Below are 17125 nucleotides of genomic sequence, written 5' to 3'. Positions count from 1 at the left end.
TAAGGCTAAAATCAGGAATTTCTTTTATTGGCTACTAAAGTTCCTAGCAAGTATCTGACAGAAGCATAGATAGAAAATGGAAACAAATACCTTGCTGGGGATGTTTCCCTGCTTGCCCGAATTTTGACTACAGTAATAACACACTGCTGAACAGTCAAAGTGCATCACCTTATCTCACCAGTGACATGGCAAGTGACTGCCGTTTCCAAGGAAGCAAAACATGCGCAAACAGGTCCCGTGAACCCAGGCTTCTGGCTGAGAGGGCTGATGGAGACTGCCAGAGCTGTAATATCCTTTTTCTGAGCCAAGAAAACCAGTGGTGACCCTCTGCTCTCTGGCAGGGGCCACCACCCTCCCCTCCATCTCATTAGGCCCATCACCCGGTGCCACCAGTCAGGTTCTCTTCCAGCATCCACTTCATCTCCTACTTGTGGAGCATTTCACTGTCTCCTTTTACAGCCACGATAAGTAAGATCTGAACTGTATCCAAACAAGTGCAGACCCTCACTGGGAGATAAGACAGCAGAGAGAGAAAGTCAGAGAGAGAGCCGATGTGGTGGTATTTTGCCATCTCAATGGGAATCAGATCGACCCATGTATCAACCCATGTGATATAATCAAGGAAGGGCCTGAAAATGTTCAGCATTCATTCTCAGAATCCTGCCAGGAAACAGCCTCCCACCTGCATAATGAATGGCTGAATTTGAAGGAATGCAGCCAGCTTAATAGCTAATACTATTTACAAAATAAGAGAGAAAAAACACCCTTTGATATGTTTTGTTGAAAGTGTGCCATTGTGGTTTGTGGAAAGCTCTAGAAGATCTGAAGAGGGTGGCACAGGGCCTTTGGAGATGGGAAGGAGAGTGAGTGGCCATCAAGTGGTTGGTGGGCATGAGGTGGGCTACTAGGAGTTGTACAAATTTTGCCCAAGGGAGACCTAACCTGGGATGAAAAGGAGGAGAGTCTTCTTAGGTCTGCCTGAGGGGACCTGGGGCTTAGGGTCATCTGACTTCTGGCATTGCCCTCTCCGCTATTCCAGAACCTTCTCTCACCTGGCACCAATGATGCACAGATGCCCTGACTGCTCCCGGCCCACTGATTCTCTCTCAAAAGGGCAGATTCCCTCTTGTGACAAACCACAGGTCAAAAGGCAGTGTGGCTTTCACAGACAACCGAAGACCCTGTTGCATTGCAGAAACTGACTAAAACCCAAACAAAACAGATATTTTTTCTTTCCCCACCTACAACCACCACCCACCCCCAACCAGCAAATCATTTTTTTTTTTTTCAAAGTCATAAGAGGCACAAACAGGTAGCAAGAAGGCATGAGTGAAGTGTCCCCCGCTGAGCGCATTCTTTGGCCCTGGTGAGTGATCTTTCCTCCATTCAGGTGATGACAGTGGGTCCCCTCCGGCCGGTTCTCTCGTGAATCTGGGATATTTTCAGCGCGATGGCTATGAGAGGGCTCAGCACTGCCTGAAAAAGAAGGAAGAAAGTCTGTGAACAGCTCACATCAGACACAGGAGGGCCTCAGGAATGGGTTTCTATTCCAAGCATCTGGATCAGTTCCCATTTGCGATGCACAGGCAATCATCATGAAATCATCATGAACAGGGCACCCTTTCTCTGGTCCTTGGTTTCCTCTTCTGTAAGAGGAGGCTGGGGTGGGCAGGGTGGCAGGGAGGAGAGAGACAAGATGATCTCCAAAGTCTTATCTAGCTCCCCAAACACTGCTCTAAGACAGGAACTTGCACAGTCCAACTACTGCAACATTGGAGGGTTCTAGGAACAGAGTGCTGTCATTCAAGGAAGTTCAGAAAATCTCCCAGTCTTCCTCTGCAACAGCTCCCTCCTCCACATGTACACCCCACAACTTACACCCACACGCCTCCCCTGTCCCTCGACATGAACTTGAGGAAAAATATGCATTCTCTACCCTAAGTCCATGGGCCTGAAGAACCTTGATGTTTTCTTGATGTTTCAGAGAAAGGCCAACCCTTCAGCTTGTGCAGCAGAAAATAATGGCTTGTCTCCTCCTATCTTGTAACACGGCGGCTCACGGGGCACCTTGGTGTCCCTTAGGAGGAGGCAGGGAGCTTTGAGGGCCTAGGGGATAGATTCTTGGAAAAGCAAAGGACATGAAGGGGAGTATGAATCAGGTCTTGCCCTTCAGCTGCTCGTCGTTTCATGGGATGCAGGCAGTATTTTCCAAAAGTGAGGAGCGTACACCATTCAAGATAGTTTTAGGGGGTGTAGAAATTATTTTCCATGGTGCATTGGACATGGCGCTTGAACACTGAGAAAGTCACTCTGTTTTCTACTCTTCTTTAGTCTTCCTAATTTCATCAAAGAGAAAATCTACTTGCTGCCAATCTTTAACACATTTACCAAGACAGAGCATGCCTCAGGCAAGAGTTAGTGAAATAGAAGGCAATATTGCTCTATGTTTTTATTGAATTCATTTTTATGGCAAATATTATTTATCAAGGGATTACTCTTTTATTTATCAAGTGAGTTTATCAAGGAATACTATTTTTTCTATGGAGAGCACTGATGTAGTTTGTTTGACATCACTGTAAGTTTCAAGATTAAGGATTTTCTATGCCATACCTTTACATGGTGGTACCTGTTGGCAAGAGGTAAGGGCAACACAGTTGTAAATCAATACTGTAAACACTGAAGGTGTTCTCGTAACAGATCTGTGCTGCACTCTACAGATGAACCTATGCTCCCCATTTCGTCTGTAAAACATCCTGACTGATGCCATTGCTCTCTAACATAGTCACCTACTTCTGCCTCCAGCAGCTGAGTTATGTGCTTATTAGAAGTCAGTTACATTTGTTTCTAAACATATTGATGCCTGTTGTACTTGTTATTGAAACTTTGAATTTATTAAATTATATGTAAACCAGTGAAATGTGAGAATAAACAGGAAGAGTTCTTTATATGAAAATTAAGTTGAATGCTTTGGGAAGAATTAGATAATGGTGATTAATTATGCCTGTCAAGTTACATTTGAGATGTAACTTTGAGATGCTGTAAAATATTGGGGAGAATTTTTTTAAAGTATAGAAAATTCTTTTTTCAGATTGCCTCATAAGTGGCTTTAAGTTCTCACTGACAATAAAGAATTTAAAGGTGAACGTTACAGATGATGAATTATGAGTGGGAATCTTTTGAAGAAAGATAATTACAACACCAAACAGTATGCTCCTATTCAAAGAAAAGGTCTTGGACCAAATTCTAGTGTGTGTGTGTGTGTGTATGCTAGAATAAGTGGTCACACCAAGAAAGCAGGAACTTTGTCTAATTTAAGACTAGAAAAGTGCCTGCTACTTAGGAGGCACTGAATAAATATTGATAGAATAAAAGAATGCTACATCAGTTTGAAAAATCAAAAGTAATTTGTTTTGTGCTAAAAATACAATGGTCAAGATACAAATGCATTTAATTACCTCTTAACTCTCTTTTTGTTGTAATGAACCAAGCACTTGTCCCTTGTCCTGACCATGTCATAGAAGAAGGCTTCCATGGTAATTATGAAAACTGAAAGGAAGGAAACACATTTTTGAAAACTCCCTACGAGGAAGACCTTAAACATGGGAATTCCCACTCTGAGCCCCAGGTCAACCTGACACAGAAACTGTGGAACCATTTGCCCCTCAAGAGACTGTGAGGGTTTGAGAAGAAGAGCATCAGTGATGATCACCTTGGAGTGAACATTACTTGGATCCTTCCACATATTTTGGAGGAACCTAGGGAATTCTGAGATCCCTAAATACGCCCAAGTGTGAATTTTTTGCCAGCCCTGTGAAGTGGAAGCTTCAAGTTCTGATTAAGGATCATAAAGTAATGTGTGTTTTTTGTTGCTTGAGTGTGTATGTGTGTGCGTGTGTGTGTGTGTACACAGAATGCATGGTCTACAATGAATGGTCACACCAAGAGGGTAGGAACTTGGTCTTATTTAGGGTTAGAAAAGCGCTGCTATTTTTGAGGCACTGAGTAAATGTTGGTGGCAGAAAGGATGCTGTATCAGTTTGATGAAAAGAAAATGATGAGGCTGATAGACTTTTGTGGCTATTCAAGAAGGGCACTCTGGATGAGCAGGAGGGTCAGAAGTTTTACTATCACATTTTTCTTTAGAACTTACATCTTTCACTTCACTTCACTTCAGTCGCTCAGTCGTGTCCAACTCTTTGCGACCCCATGAATTGCAGCACACCAGGCCTCTCTGTCCATCACTAACTCCCGGAGTCTACCCAAACCCATGTCCATCGAGTCGGTGATGCCATCCAACCATCTCATCCTCTGTCGTCCCCTTCTCCTCCTGCTCCCAATCCTACCCAGCATTAGGGTCTTTTCCAATGAGTCAACTCTTCGCATGAGGTGGCCAAAGTATTGGAGTTTCAGCTTCAACATCAGACCTTCCAATGAACACCCAGGATTGATCTCTTTTAGGATGGATTGATTGGATCTCCTTGCAGTCCAAGGGATTCTCAAGAGTCTTCTCCAACACCACAGTTTAAAAGCATCAATTCTTCGGTGCTCAGCTTTCTTCACCGTCCAACTCTCACATCCATACATGACCACTGGAAAAACCATAGCCTTGACTAGACGGACTTTTGTTGGCAAAGTAATGTCTCTGCTTTTAAATATGCTATCTAGGTTGGCCATAACCTTCCTTCCAAGGAGTAAGCGTCTTTTAATTTCATGGCTGCAGTCACCATCAGCAGTGATTCTGGAGCCCAAAAAAATAAGGTCTGACACTGTTTCCACTGTTTCCCCATCTATTTCCCATGAAGTGATGGGACCAGATGCCATGATCTTAGTTTTCTGAACGTTGAGCTTTAAGCCAACTTTTTCACTCTCCTCTTTCACCTTCATCAAGAGGCTCTTTAGTTCTTCTTCACTTTCTGCCATAAGGGTGGTGTCATCCGCATATCTGAGGTTATTGATATTTCTCCCGGCAATCTTGATTCCATATATGTGAATTCCAGATACTGCTCTCATATCATCGATCATTCATCATGGAAGAGAGACAGGGCTATATTAATCTTCCTGAGGCAACTAGAAAGGCTCTCAGATTGGGGAGTGAGAAGAGGGGTGAAAAATCAGGAGCCTGTTGATATGAGATTTCTGAGGAGCTGCTGCACACGGCACCTGAGAAGGAGAAAGGAGCACGGGATGGTCTATTTTGACTCATTCATGTCACAGATGCAGAAACGGAGTTCACAGAGCAGATATGACTGGCCCAGGGTTACATGTCTTTCTGGTGGCTAAGCTAGGATAACAGTGATTCCTCCTCTACTGCTCTTTCTATGACACAATTTTGAACGTGAGACCTGTGCGTGACAAGGAAAAACAGAGTGGACAAGATGAGCCTAAGGGGAGAGATGAGAGAAATAGTAGGATCATCAGCCCACTGTACCAGACAAGTCCTGTGTCAGATGAGGGGTCATGTAGACAGTGGGGAGAACAGGTGGGCAGTGGACAGTGGGGAGAAGAGCATTTCCAATTTTGTGAATGTATTAGAAATTCCAAGATGACTCTTTGTGAATAAAGGAAATAAACTGACAGAGACTACAATCCATTAGAAATAAAGCCTCTTTTTTTTTTTTTTCTATTTCCAGTGTCTCTTGGAGTGCTTGACACAGTTTTTCTACACTTGAGAGTAGGAAACAGTGAGTGCTCATTCTGCAGCAAACTGTGTCAGCAAGGCATCCATTCAACCATGCTCAAACCATGGCTCCAGTGTTCTTCCTCTACCTTGGATGGTTGAGTGGATTTTGCTGTTATCTTGAGTTAATAAGCCTAAAGAGGGAAATGGAGTCTGTCTCTAGTTAAAATTTGGATACCATGTTTATCATGGATTTTTTTTGCATTTTTTAAAAAAATATTGCATTACAATATTTATCTTGAGTACTGAATTTTTTGGCACTCCCTTAAATTTTGCACCGTGCTAACCTCACCTTCATCCCAAGCAGAACAGTACCTCTTAACCCCTGAAGATATAATGTCCTATTCCATGCAATCTGTGAATATGAGCTTGCTTGGAAAACAGATGTGATTAAGTGAAAGATTTTGAGATGAGAAGATTATCCTGGATTTTTCAGCTGGGCCCTAAATGCAATGGCAAGAGTCCTTATAGGAGAGAGTCAGAGGGAGATCACATGCACACACAGAGGAGAAAGTGATGAGATGATGTAGGGATGTGGTCACAAGCCAAAGAATGCCTGCAGCCACCAGAAGATGGAAGATCAAGGAAAGGATCCTCTCCCAGAGCCTCCAAAGGGAGTGTGTGCCTACTGACACCATGAGCTCAGAATTCTGGCCTCTTGAACTCTGTGGAAATACATGTCTATTGTTTTAAGTAACCAAGTTTGTGGTAGTTTGTTACACAACAGCCAGAAGAAATGAATATACCCTTCCTTTCCACAATACCTCCCCAGTCTTCCGCCTGCCCCTTGTCTCACCCCACTGTACCCCTTGAACTCTGATTTCTCAGCCCGAGGTATCCCACCTGCTCTTCTCCACTTTCACATGTATTGCCCTTTCATTTTGGACTGATGCTGAAATCTCACTCATCCCTCAAGGCCTTTTTCATGGAGTCTGTCTAATATTCCCAGGCAGGATCTCTCCATTCTCTGACTCCCTGACTTACTTCTCTGTTGATTTCTTTTTATCTTGATTTATAGGAATCTGGAAGGGTTTTCTTTTCTTTTCTCCCTCATACTTCAACTAAAGTCTAAGCTACTAGAAGGCAAACTTTTTCTTAAATGTGTCTGTTTTCCTCCAAATACTATGTGTCTTGCCTATGAGAAATGCTAAACAAAAATGGTGGGTTTGGAATATTGTTTCGAGTGCTTAATGCAGTGGGTGATCTACTGAGAAACTACCCTGGGCTTTGTACCCTCTTCATCAGGAAGATTCACCAGGAGAGATGAAACTGTCCATCCAGTCCCCCACCTGCCCCCTCCTCAGGCCAAGCAGAGGCCAGGAACTGCTCTGCCTGTAAAGGGTTAACAGGTAGTTGGGTGGTTCCAGCCAGCACTAAGTGTAAATGTGGAGCTAGAGCTGGGTGAAACCTTCACAATCCAGAGTTAAAAGGAAAGGAAAGCCATCCAATCCAAGAAAGCAGTAAAGGGAAAAGATCTCTGAGCTCTGGAATTGGTGGGAGCCTGAGCTCCCTCGGATGCACCACCACCAAGCAGGGAGGGACACACTGAGAAAAGGATGGCCTGTGGGCAGTGGAAAGGACTATTAGGGAAAAGACCCTGCAGCCCTGCCCAGAGCAATGCCCCAGACAGAGGATGGACAACATGCAGACGTGAAGGCAACCACAGAGGCCTGTACTCTTCCCCAGGATGGCGTGCACCGCCTCCCTGCTCCATCCCCTCTGAGCTGTTTCAAATGATCTGGAAAAGGGAAGGAGCCCCAGATGACCACTGCTGTGCTTCTTGCCAATTTAGATGGGAGTTAGAGACCCAGACAATACAGGAATGTGACATTTCTTGCATCCTAGGAGTCTTGGAGCAACTTGTACCTGCTGAGATTGTAAACAATGAGGCATCCTCTGGCTTTGTTTCCAATACATCTCAGTGCTGGAGAAAGGTTTTTTTTTTCCCTGAACTTTTTAAAAGGTTGAAGTACAATTGATTTACATTATTGTGTTAGTTTCAGGTGCACAGCAAAGTGATTTAGTTATACATACATATGTATATATCTGTTCTTTTTCAGATTTTTTTCCCTTATAGGTTATTATAAAATATTGAGTATAGTTCCCTGTGCTCTACAGTAGGGAGAAAGTTTTTTATTACATTGCCCCTCAAATCCCAAACACTCACATAATGTACCAGAGAAAGCCATGTCCTGGGATCTGTAACTAACAGTCAGGGCCACTTTATAAGGGCCTGGCCCAAAGAGGTAAGTGAGGGTGGAAGTGTATGCCAGCTCCTCTCAGCAAGGCAGGCATCCTAGCAAGGAGCTGCATCAGCGGACAGGCTGCCTTTGTCTTTTCACAAAGATGTCTTTCCCAGCCTCACTATCCTGTGCATTCCTCCTGAGGGGGCCTTTTTCTAATTCACAAAAAGGAGTCCTAGAGGCTAGATGCTGCCCTGTTTCCAGGAGCCCGTATTTTAGCTAACAAAGATGACTAGCTATTTCAAATCCATTTGAGAAGCATCTAGAAGAGAAACTGTTACTGAAAACAAATACCAAATAATTTCTTTTGCTAATAAAAGTTAACTGAAAATGCTAAACACTGCAAACATTTTGCTCTTTTATTATTAATACAGTGCATACAACCATGCTCCTAAATTTAATCCCCCCTTCATGTAATAAATTACATGTCTTGATCCAAAATGGACCTAAAATTAACCAAAATACAGAATATGAAAAATGACTATAGATAAATCTGAATTCCAAGCCCAAGCTCCCTCCCTGAGGGTACCCATCTATCTTGCAAATATAAGAAAACAGGCCTCCATAAAAGCTCTCTTCTGAGGGGGAGAAAACCATCTCAGGAGAGGAGCGATGAGAGACTCCCAAAGAAGTTCAATCAAAGCAAAAACCAAACTAGCGTACTGGGAATGCAGTGATGAGCCTAACAGAAACCACACTGCCCAGGCCTCCTCGGCCTCCTTCTACCCTCTCCCCCATCTTTACGATTGACCTGGGACTTAAGGAGGTGAATGGCAGCACTTGGGTCGCAAATCCAAAATCAAGCAGAAGAGTCATGAAGCCATTTTTCCTACTTATTCAAACTGGAGCTGCCTTTGGGTCCACACTCAGAAGTATCTTGTTAGGCTGGAGAAGGAGAGAATACACACACACGTGCTGGCCAGCATTCGGGGGCACAGGTGAAAGGCGCCGAGCAGAATCTTGGTGGCCTTTCATTGTCCTGTTGTGCAAACACAGACCGACCTGCAAGACTTCACAGCTTCCCTTTCATAGAACTGCTCCCTGGTCACTCTCTCCCTTTCCCTCTTTCCTCTCTTCTTTCTATCCCCCATCTGCCACCAAAAACATGGCAAAAGATGGGAAATGACTGACTGTTTCAGATTGCCACACTTTCTGCCTACCTCCTCCAATGTCCCTAGCCTGTCTTCATGTTTCTCTTTACTGGGTAACTCCACAATAGACATCAAAGGTTTTCCTGATGAGAATACACTTGCCAGTTTAAAGGGAAACTAGATTGCCCACCTCCCCACTTGCGAAACTGTTAGCAAAATGTAACTCCAAGACTGAAAGCAGAGGTTTAAAACACACACACACACACACACACACAACACTCTCCAGTTCATGTTCTCAAGGGACTCGCTTTGTAGCCGTTCACCACCTCTTTTGAAGCCAGGATCTACGTTATCAGTAGTCATAGCCTAGATTCCTAGGGTTGGGACAATAGTGTGATTCAGCTTGGGTTTCTGCATATAGATCCCAGAGTGCCTTGCTCCTTAGAGATGGATTAAAAGCATCAAGAGCAGTCTCCCAAAGACTGGTCAGCAGATGGCTACCTGAGGATGAGGTAGGAATCACCTGGGGATGCTCCTGTGGGCTCCCTAGTTTCAGTGAATCTAGGGACCAGACAGGGAATGTGTAGCTCTGACAAGCGCCCACAATGATTCTGGTGCACATGCAGCTATTGAAATCATACTTATTTGTGATTAAACGTAATTTTTTTGTTTGTTGTATAAACACTTATAACACTTATTTCAAAAACATTTTCTAAACCAGAAGGTATAGAGAAAGAGAATATGTCTTAGGAACTCTATGCTGCTGAACCATCATTGGCTTTTAGGCCTGGGACCATCTTTATTATATTGATATTATGATCCCAATTAAAAGGATAAAAATGATGTTAACAGTTTCCCACTAAGAGGTGGAGTCTAGTCCCTCTTCTCTCGAAACTTGGCAGGCTTGTTCAGCCAATAGAGTTTGGCAGAAATGCTGTTCTATGACTTGTGAGTCTTGGTCACAGATGCCTGGCAGCTTCCCCATACTGCCCTCAGCAATCTCCTGTGTAAGAAGATGACTATCTTGAGGCCAAAATGGTGATGAGGTCTCCAGAAGATTCCAGCTCCCAGCCATCTGAGTCACTCCCAGTTTTTTTAGTTTGTCCACTGGAGATTCTAAGATTTGGGTACAGAGGCAAGCCACCCAACTCTGTTATCCCCAGATTCCTAGCCTACAGGGCCCATGAGCATGCTGAAATCATTGTTGTAGGGTACCACCAAGTGTTAGGGTGATTTGTGAAGCAAGAGTAGCCAATCAGAGCAAAAGGTGAACCATCTAAACAGTGTTTTAGGTTGATACATTGCTTGACCATTCAGGAAGTGGGGAAAGAAGTTAAGACTTAAGTACAATGAGAGGACTTATAGTATGTTGGTTGCACGCCTGGATCTATTAGGCTTGGGCTTAAATCCCCCTCCAGCACTCACTAGATAAGATGCTTAATGTCTTTGTGTATCCTTGGTTGTTTTTTTTTTTTTTTTCTGTGCATCAATTTTGAAGTTGGGATGCTAAGAACAGTTCCTGCTCCACAGAAGTGTTGTAAGCATGAAATGAGATACAGCCTGGCCCTCAGCAGCATCCTCGCCCTGCACTTGTAGCTCTATCACTGAAGGCTGCCAGGAGGCCCCACCCTGCTAAACATGCAGCTTGCACATATGAACATCACATAATTCCTGCTCTTGTCTAAGCAGTCTTGGAAGCCAGAAGATGTTCTGTTTCTTGGCTGGGTTTAAGTTACAGGCAATAGAATTGGCTATACAAGAAGAAAGAGAATTGATTTATTGGCTTGCGAAAGTCATGGGAAAATGAAATGCCTTCTCTTGCTTTCATCTATAGTTTGTGCCTTGGGTGCTAAAGTTTTGATTCTTCTTTAGCAGTTTTTAATAGCTGACACTGTCTATGTATTCCATGCCAAGCAGTATTCCAAATTCATGCACTGAATTAATCTTTAGAGTAGATGGTTAAATCTTTATATAATCTATGATAGATATATCTGTTATGTGAGGTAGGTAGTATTAGCTCCATTTTAAAGATGAGAAAACTGAGGCTCAGAAGCATTACATCACTTGCTCAAAGACATGAAGCTGGTAAGTGGCAGGGCTGAGCTCTGAACCCAGTCACTGTATCTCACTACCCTACACTGCCCTTCTACTGAGGAAAATGTTTCCATTTTATAAGTATTTAAAATAATGTTTTCATGCCTTGCTGTAAAAGGTTTCTCTGTTCACAGTACACTATTCAAAAATGGTCTTTTTAAGAACTGTGAAATACAGCAATCACAGGGAAGTATATAAAAGTTATACCTGAATTACAAGTAAAGCTGATGCTTGTACTTCTGGGGCCCTTGAGGATTTGAGTTGTACATAAACACATCAAATTGTTTCCCTAATTAGCATGACATCCTGTCAACACATATAGCCTATGTCCAAGAGTTTTCTTTAGCAGTACTCTATGAGATTAAAGGACTTCCTTTTGATTCCTAGTTGCAGAATTTTTTGTCATGAAATAGATGATTTTAAAAAGCATCTGTCAAATGCTTTTCTGTATCCACTTTGTTATTATTTTCTAAATTAATTGCCCTTGCGATAATACTCCATATCATTTCATTCCCTAGTATATAGTTCATTTTCACACATCTTCCCTGTGGCATGAAAAGAATTTACATGTGGATGTTGTTTGGTGTAGCATCCATACATGTCATTAAATAAGGCATGTTAACTATGCTGTTCAACTATCCCATAGCCTTACTAATTTTTCTATCACCTTCTTCTAATAATTCCTGAGAGGGGTGTTAAAATATTCCAAGGCTCTTTTATATTTCTCTATTTATTCTTATCCTTTATCAAATTTTTGCCTTATAAATATAAAATTGTTAGATCTTCCTGGGGGAATTAAACCTTTGATCGTTTTGAAGAGTTCCTCTTTATATTTAGCAATACTTTTAACTTTAACCTGAAACTAATAAAGTCAGATTTTTGGTTATTATTAGTATATATCTTTCTCCATTTTTTTAATTTCCAAATTTTCTGTATTTTTGTTTAACATGTCTCTTATAAAGAACTTTTACCTTTTTTAAAAATCAGGACTTTGTCTTTTCCCTGGAGCATTTAGCTCATCCACATTTACTGCAATGACAAATGTACTTGTATTTAAATCTACCATCTTACAAGCTTTTTATTTGCTCTGTTTTCCTTTCTTCTCTTGATTTTTAAAGCTATTCTCTGTTTTCCTCTCTTAGACAAGAAGTTCTATCCTTTCTATTTGTGTGTGTGTGTTTATGGTTACCTAGAAGTTACAAGAACATTCCTTGATCTATCAAAGTCTAATAATGATCCATATTTTTACTTTTTTCCAAGATATGCAAGGATATTAGTATACCTTAACTATGATTACTCTCACTGGTTCTTAGAACTCTTATGGTTGTACATTTTGCGTGCACACTAAGTCATATACAAGTCTCTGCCAGCCCTGGGCTATAGCACACCAGGCTCCTCTGTCCGCGGGATTTCCCAGGCAAGAATACTGCAGTGGGTACCCATTTCCTTCTCCAAGCGATCTTCCCAACCCAGGGATTGAACCTGCCTCTCCTGATTGGTAGATGGATTCTTTACCACTGAGCCACCAGGGAAGCCTAGTGGCTTTATAATATTATTTTAGTTCTTTATAATATTTTGGTTCTTTATAATATGAATATGATAAAAATTTCAGCAGCATGACATTACTATTTATGATTTACATAGCTAATGTTCATATAAACCAATCTTATTAACTTTGCTTTGCTTTTTATTCTTTGATGCATCTCTGAAGTTCTATGTGGGATAATTTTCCTCCTAACTGAAAAATATCTTTGAGAATCTTTTTTTGTGTGGGTCTGCTGGTAGCCTATTCTCTCAGTTTTTAATTTGTCTAAAAATGTCTTTATTTTGCTTTCAATTTAGAGAGATAGTTTCTAGACTGTCAGTTATTTTATTTCAGCCTTCTGATTTTCAGTGTTGTTGAAAAATTAGCTGTCAAACAACTTTGTCTTTGATTTTAATTTTTAGATTTTAATTTTTTATCTTTGATTTTCTGCAGTTTTAGTCTGATATGTCTAGATGTGAATTTATTTTTATTTACCCTGCTTGGGCTTCTAGAATCAGTGGCTTGTTTTCCTTCCTTGGTTCTGGGAAATTCTCAGCTATTATGTTTTCAAGTTTTACCTATACTGCCATCTCTCCTCTCCTTTTGAGACTCCAATTAAATTATGCTAGACCTCAACGTATTCTTCACATGTCTTACCCTCCTTCTAGTTTATATTTTCTATTGATTGTGGTGCACATTGCTTTGTCTCTTCAGGTGCTTTATAATCTTCTATTGTTTAGTGACCATTTTGTTTGAAAAAATTACGTACAGAAATAACTTGAGACCTAGGATACTGTTAGCACCCTCCATCTCATTCAATAACAGTGCAGCAGAATCTTCAACACCAGGCTCTCAAATGATAGCAGTGAGCCCTCTACTCTAACAGTCTTCCCCAAGACATCAAGACTGTGGATGGAATTTATGGACAGTGAATATATATTTTATGAGTGCAGAGCTATACCACTTAGAAAGAGTAGGTTATTCCAATTCTCAGGGCCAAAGTTTTCTCATTTGTACAACAAGAATGGATGAGTATTTATCCCATTGGATTATGGTGAGAATTAGGTATAGCACACACAAAACATGTAGCATTCACCCAGCCTAATACAGGCAGGTATGTGATACATGCTAATGAATATTATTATTGTCGTTGCTGTTGTTCTTGAAGCAGGAAGCCTGGTTTGCTATAACAACATGGCAGAAGTGAGTAGACTAGCCTTCTAGCCCTAGCAGGTTAACCTTTGGTAGACACATAATGACCCCACTGCTTTCTGCTTCCTTGCCCATAAAATGAAGTTCATATGATCTTTTTTTGATAGAAGCTTAGATAAAAAGAAGATGAAGAATATCACAAGTGTACTCAGCTCTTTGAATGAAAGACACCTAAGGCCACTTCAGTCAGAACTAAAATCTCTCTGCATCAGTGAGATGCTCTGGGTCCCAGGAAATCCCTTCCTTTTTGCTTGTGTTCACCCGTGGCTCCTCTATCCAGCCAGCATGAACAGAATTAGACGGCAGGTGAACAAGACAAAGCTGAAAACAAAGGAACAGACATGGCTGCACTCGGAACACATTCCTTTAGGGTGTATCTGCGTCTAAAGCAGTGACTTAGCAAGGACCACTACACAGAGCATGAGGAGCAAAAGCAACAAGGGAAGAAAGAGAACTTGTGCTGTGAGACTGACTGAGCCACAGAGAGGAATCCTCTACTCCAGGCCCTAAGATGGTAGGAGCGACCTCTCCTTGAGACATAAAGGAGTGTGAGTGGAATTAATGGATGTCCTCCTCGAGACAGAAAGACTGTGAGTGGAATTTATGGACAGTGAATATGCATTTAATGCAGGCAGTGACTGAGAGGGTTTTCCACTTTTAACAAAAGAATATGTTATTCTATGGACTTTGCCTTTGAGACTCGGCTGCCATATCACCCTTAGGTACTTGAAGTACACTATGATCTTTACCTGGTATTAACAACTGAAGTAGTGCTAGACTGTCTGCCACAATTTTAGCAAGGTTTTCTATCTTGGTAAAACTGAATCAGAACTTTCTTTATCCTCTGGTTATTTTGAATCTCTCAGTTTGACTACTGTAATTGTGTGAAGAAAACATAGTCTAATGTTGTGGAGTTGATACTGAGGTAGGGTTTCTATGCAGATGCAAAGTGAAACTGATTTTCTTGTTTCAATTTTTGTTAAGTGTTCTGAGAAGCAGAAACAGGTCTTCAAAGCTCTTGGGACACTGTAGGTTATTTTCTGCACTTTTTGTAATTTTCCAGGAGGAGGAGATAGTAGCAGAGGCCAGTTACCCCTACACATGCCTCCTAGCAGGTGGGCTTTAGAGGGACTTGTCTGGAAGAAAGTGAAAGTGTTAGTTGCTCAGTCATGTTCGATTCTTTGTGACTCCATGGACTGTAGCCTGTCAGGGTCCTCTGTCCATGGAATTGTCCAGGCAAGAACACTGAAGTGGGTAGCCATTCTCATTTCCTGGGGATCTTCCCAACCCAGACCCAGGGATCAAGTCCGTGTCTCTTGCATTGCAGGTGGATTCTTTACCATCTGAGCCACCAGGGAAGCCCTATCTGGTCTGAAGGGAAAGTCAATCCTGCCAAGCAGAAGTGGAGGAGATAAGGACCCTGAAGATCGCCACAGCTGGAATGCTCAGTCTTGAATGTGGACACAGATCCCCTGGGGGAGCTTGTTAAAATGCAAAATCTGATTTGGCAGGTCTAGGGTGGGGCCTGAGATTTTGCCTCCAAGAAGCAACCAGGTGATACTGATGCTGATGCTGCTAGGCCAAAGACTGCTTCTTTAAGTTGCAAGAGTTTCAAATACTGACAGAAAGAGTATAAATTATATCTGCTTTTAAACTTTTTAGTAAATCTTATTCATTACATGCATGGTGAATTCATCAGGACTGCAAATTTTGAGCAATATCAAAACGCAATACCCTATGTTAATATGTCCTGGTCAGCAGTTGGAATCACTAGTAGAGAAATGCCCATGTGGTTAAAGACAGTACAAAATGTACAACTGGAAAATCTTAGTCATTTATCAAGGTATCTTAACTTCTGTGGAATACCACACTGCCCATCTTCACTGTAATTCCTGAGGTTGTAACTAAGCAAAGCAACTTTGTAACAAAGCAAAGCAAGATCAAAAAGCAACAATAGACTTGGCTTCCTAAGGGATGTGGGGCTTCTGTGGGGAGTGGGTTTGAAGGTCACTGAGAAAGCATCCCGGAGAAGGTGATGGCACCCCATTCCAGTACTCTCGCCTGGAAAATCCCATGGATGGAGGAGCCTGGTAGGCTGCAGTCCATGGGGTCGTGAAGAGTCGGATACGACTGAGCGACTTCACTTTCACTTTTCACTTTCATGCATTGGAGAAGGAAATAGCAACCCACTCCAGTATTCTTGCCTGGAGAATCCCAGGGACTGGGAAGCCTGGTGGGCTGCCATCTATGGGGTTGCACAGAGTCGGACACGACTGAAGCAACTTAGCAGCAGCAGCAGCAGAGAAAGCATCTGAAATGCAATCATACCTTGTTAGGCACTCCTGGAAGCCCCATTCACACCAGAACACACAAGGGCACTCCTGGGTGTGCACAAGTACTAAAATAGCCCACATTTGCTGCCCATGCATTCTAAGTACTGACCAGAGCTCTCTCTCATATCTTTCTTTTTTCACTCCATTTATCCATGAAGTCCTTCCTGAATAGTTTTCCTTTGTCTTCCAACATAGTTCTAGTGCTGCCCATCTGAAAATCATTTATAAGCAATTGCTTTAAATAGGAAAAAGAAGGAATCCTTCCTAGAAGAAACCAAACACCTGAAAAGGGAATTCAATTTCATGAAACAAACATGCTCAAAGACATTTTTCTTTCATGTTCTGCAGCAATCAAAAGCCAGGGAGCTCCATCTCAGAAGGCCAATTTTGGAGATTTCCAGGGAAATTTGATACTTTTTTTTGAAAACATTAGAATTCACCTCTGTATGTAAACACACATGTGAACACAAATGTAACTGTACCTTTTACAAAATCCATTGTTGAGCCAAACTCATTTGGATGTATGCTTCACTGAATATAATCAGAAATTGTGCATAAGTTTAAAAAGGCCAGCATCAGCAAACTAGGGTCCTCAGACTAAACCTGGTCTATTACCTGGTTTTTGGATAGCCTGTGAACTAAGACTAGTTTTTGTGTTTTTAAAAGGTTGGAAAAAAAATCAGAAGAGTATTTTGTTATTTGTGAAAGTTACATGAAATTCAATAAATCCGAATTCAATAAATAAATTTACTAATTCATTTATGTATTATCAGTGGCTGCTTTTATGCTACAACAGCAGGTGAGAAGCTTCAACACAGACTGTATGACAAGTGTTATGGGCTGAACTGTGTCCCCCTCCAAATCCACATACTGAAGTCCTGACGTGCTGAAGTACATCAGAGTGTGATCGTCTTTGGAGACAAGATCTCTACAGAGGCAATCAAATTAAA

At 41.8% G+C, this 17125-nt stretch overlaps 1 protein-coding gene across 2 annotated transcripts in view; it reads right to left on the bottom strand.

Annotated features, from left to right (window-relative positions):
- PGM5 (phosphoglucomutase 5) overlaps positions 1–17125 on the bottom strand; it is a 184590-nt gene continuing 167465 nt past the window's right edge. The window contains exons 11-13 of one of the 2 annotated variants that reach the window (XR_014057539.1): positions 4151–5160; positions 3456–3546; positions 1–1476 (exon numbers count right to left, since the gene is read on the bottom strand). Coding sequence is in view for 1 of the 2 variants with exons in the window: in XM_081503851.1 (XP_081359977.1) it covers positions 1387–1476 (90 nt within the window). In the remaining variant the exon portion in view is untranslated. The remainder of the gene's footprint in view (positions 1477–3455; positions 3547–4150; positions 5161–17125) is intronic. The other variant, XM_081503851.1, reaches the window with a different exon arrangement.

This window comes from Giraffa tippelskirchi, chromosome 1 (genome assembly GCF_054371585.1).
Source record: "Giraffa tippelskirchi isolate mGirTip1 chromosome 1, T2T-mGirTip1v1.2.pri, whole genome shotgun sequence".
In the NCBI taxonomy this organism is placed as follows: domain Eukaryota; kingdom Metazoa; phylum Chordata; class Mammalia; order Artiodactyla; family Giraffidae; genus Giraffa; species Giraffa tippelskirchi.
This window is presented reverse-complemented; position numbering and strand designations above follow the sequence as displayed.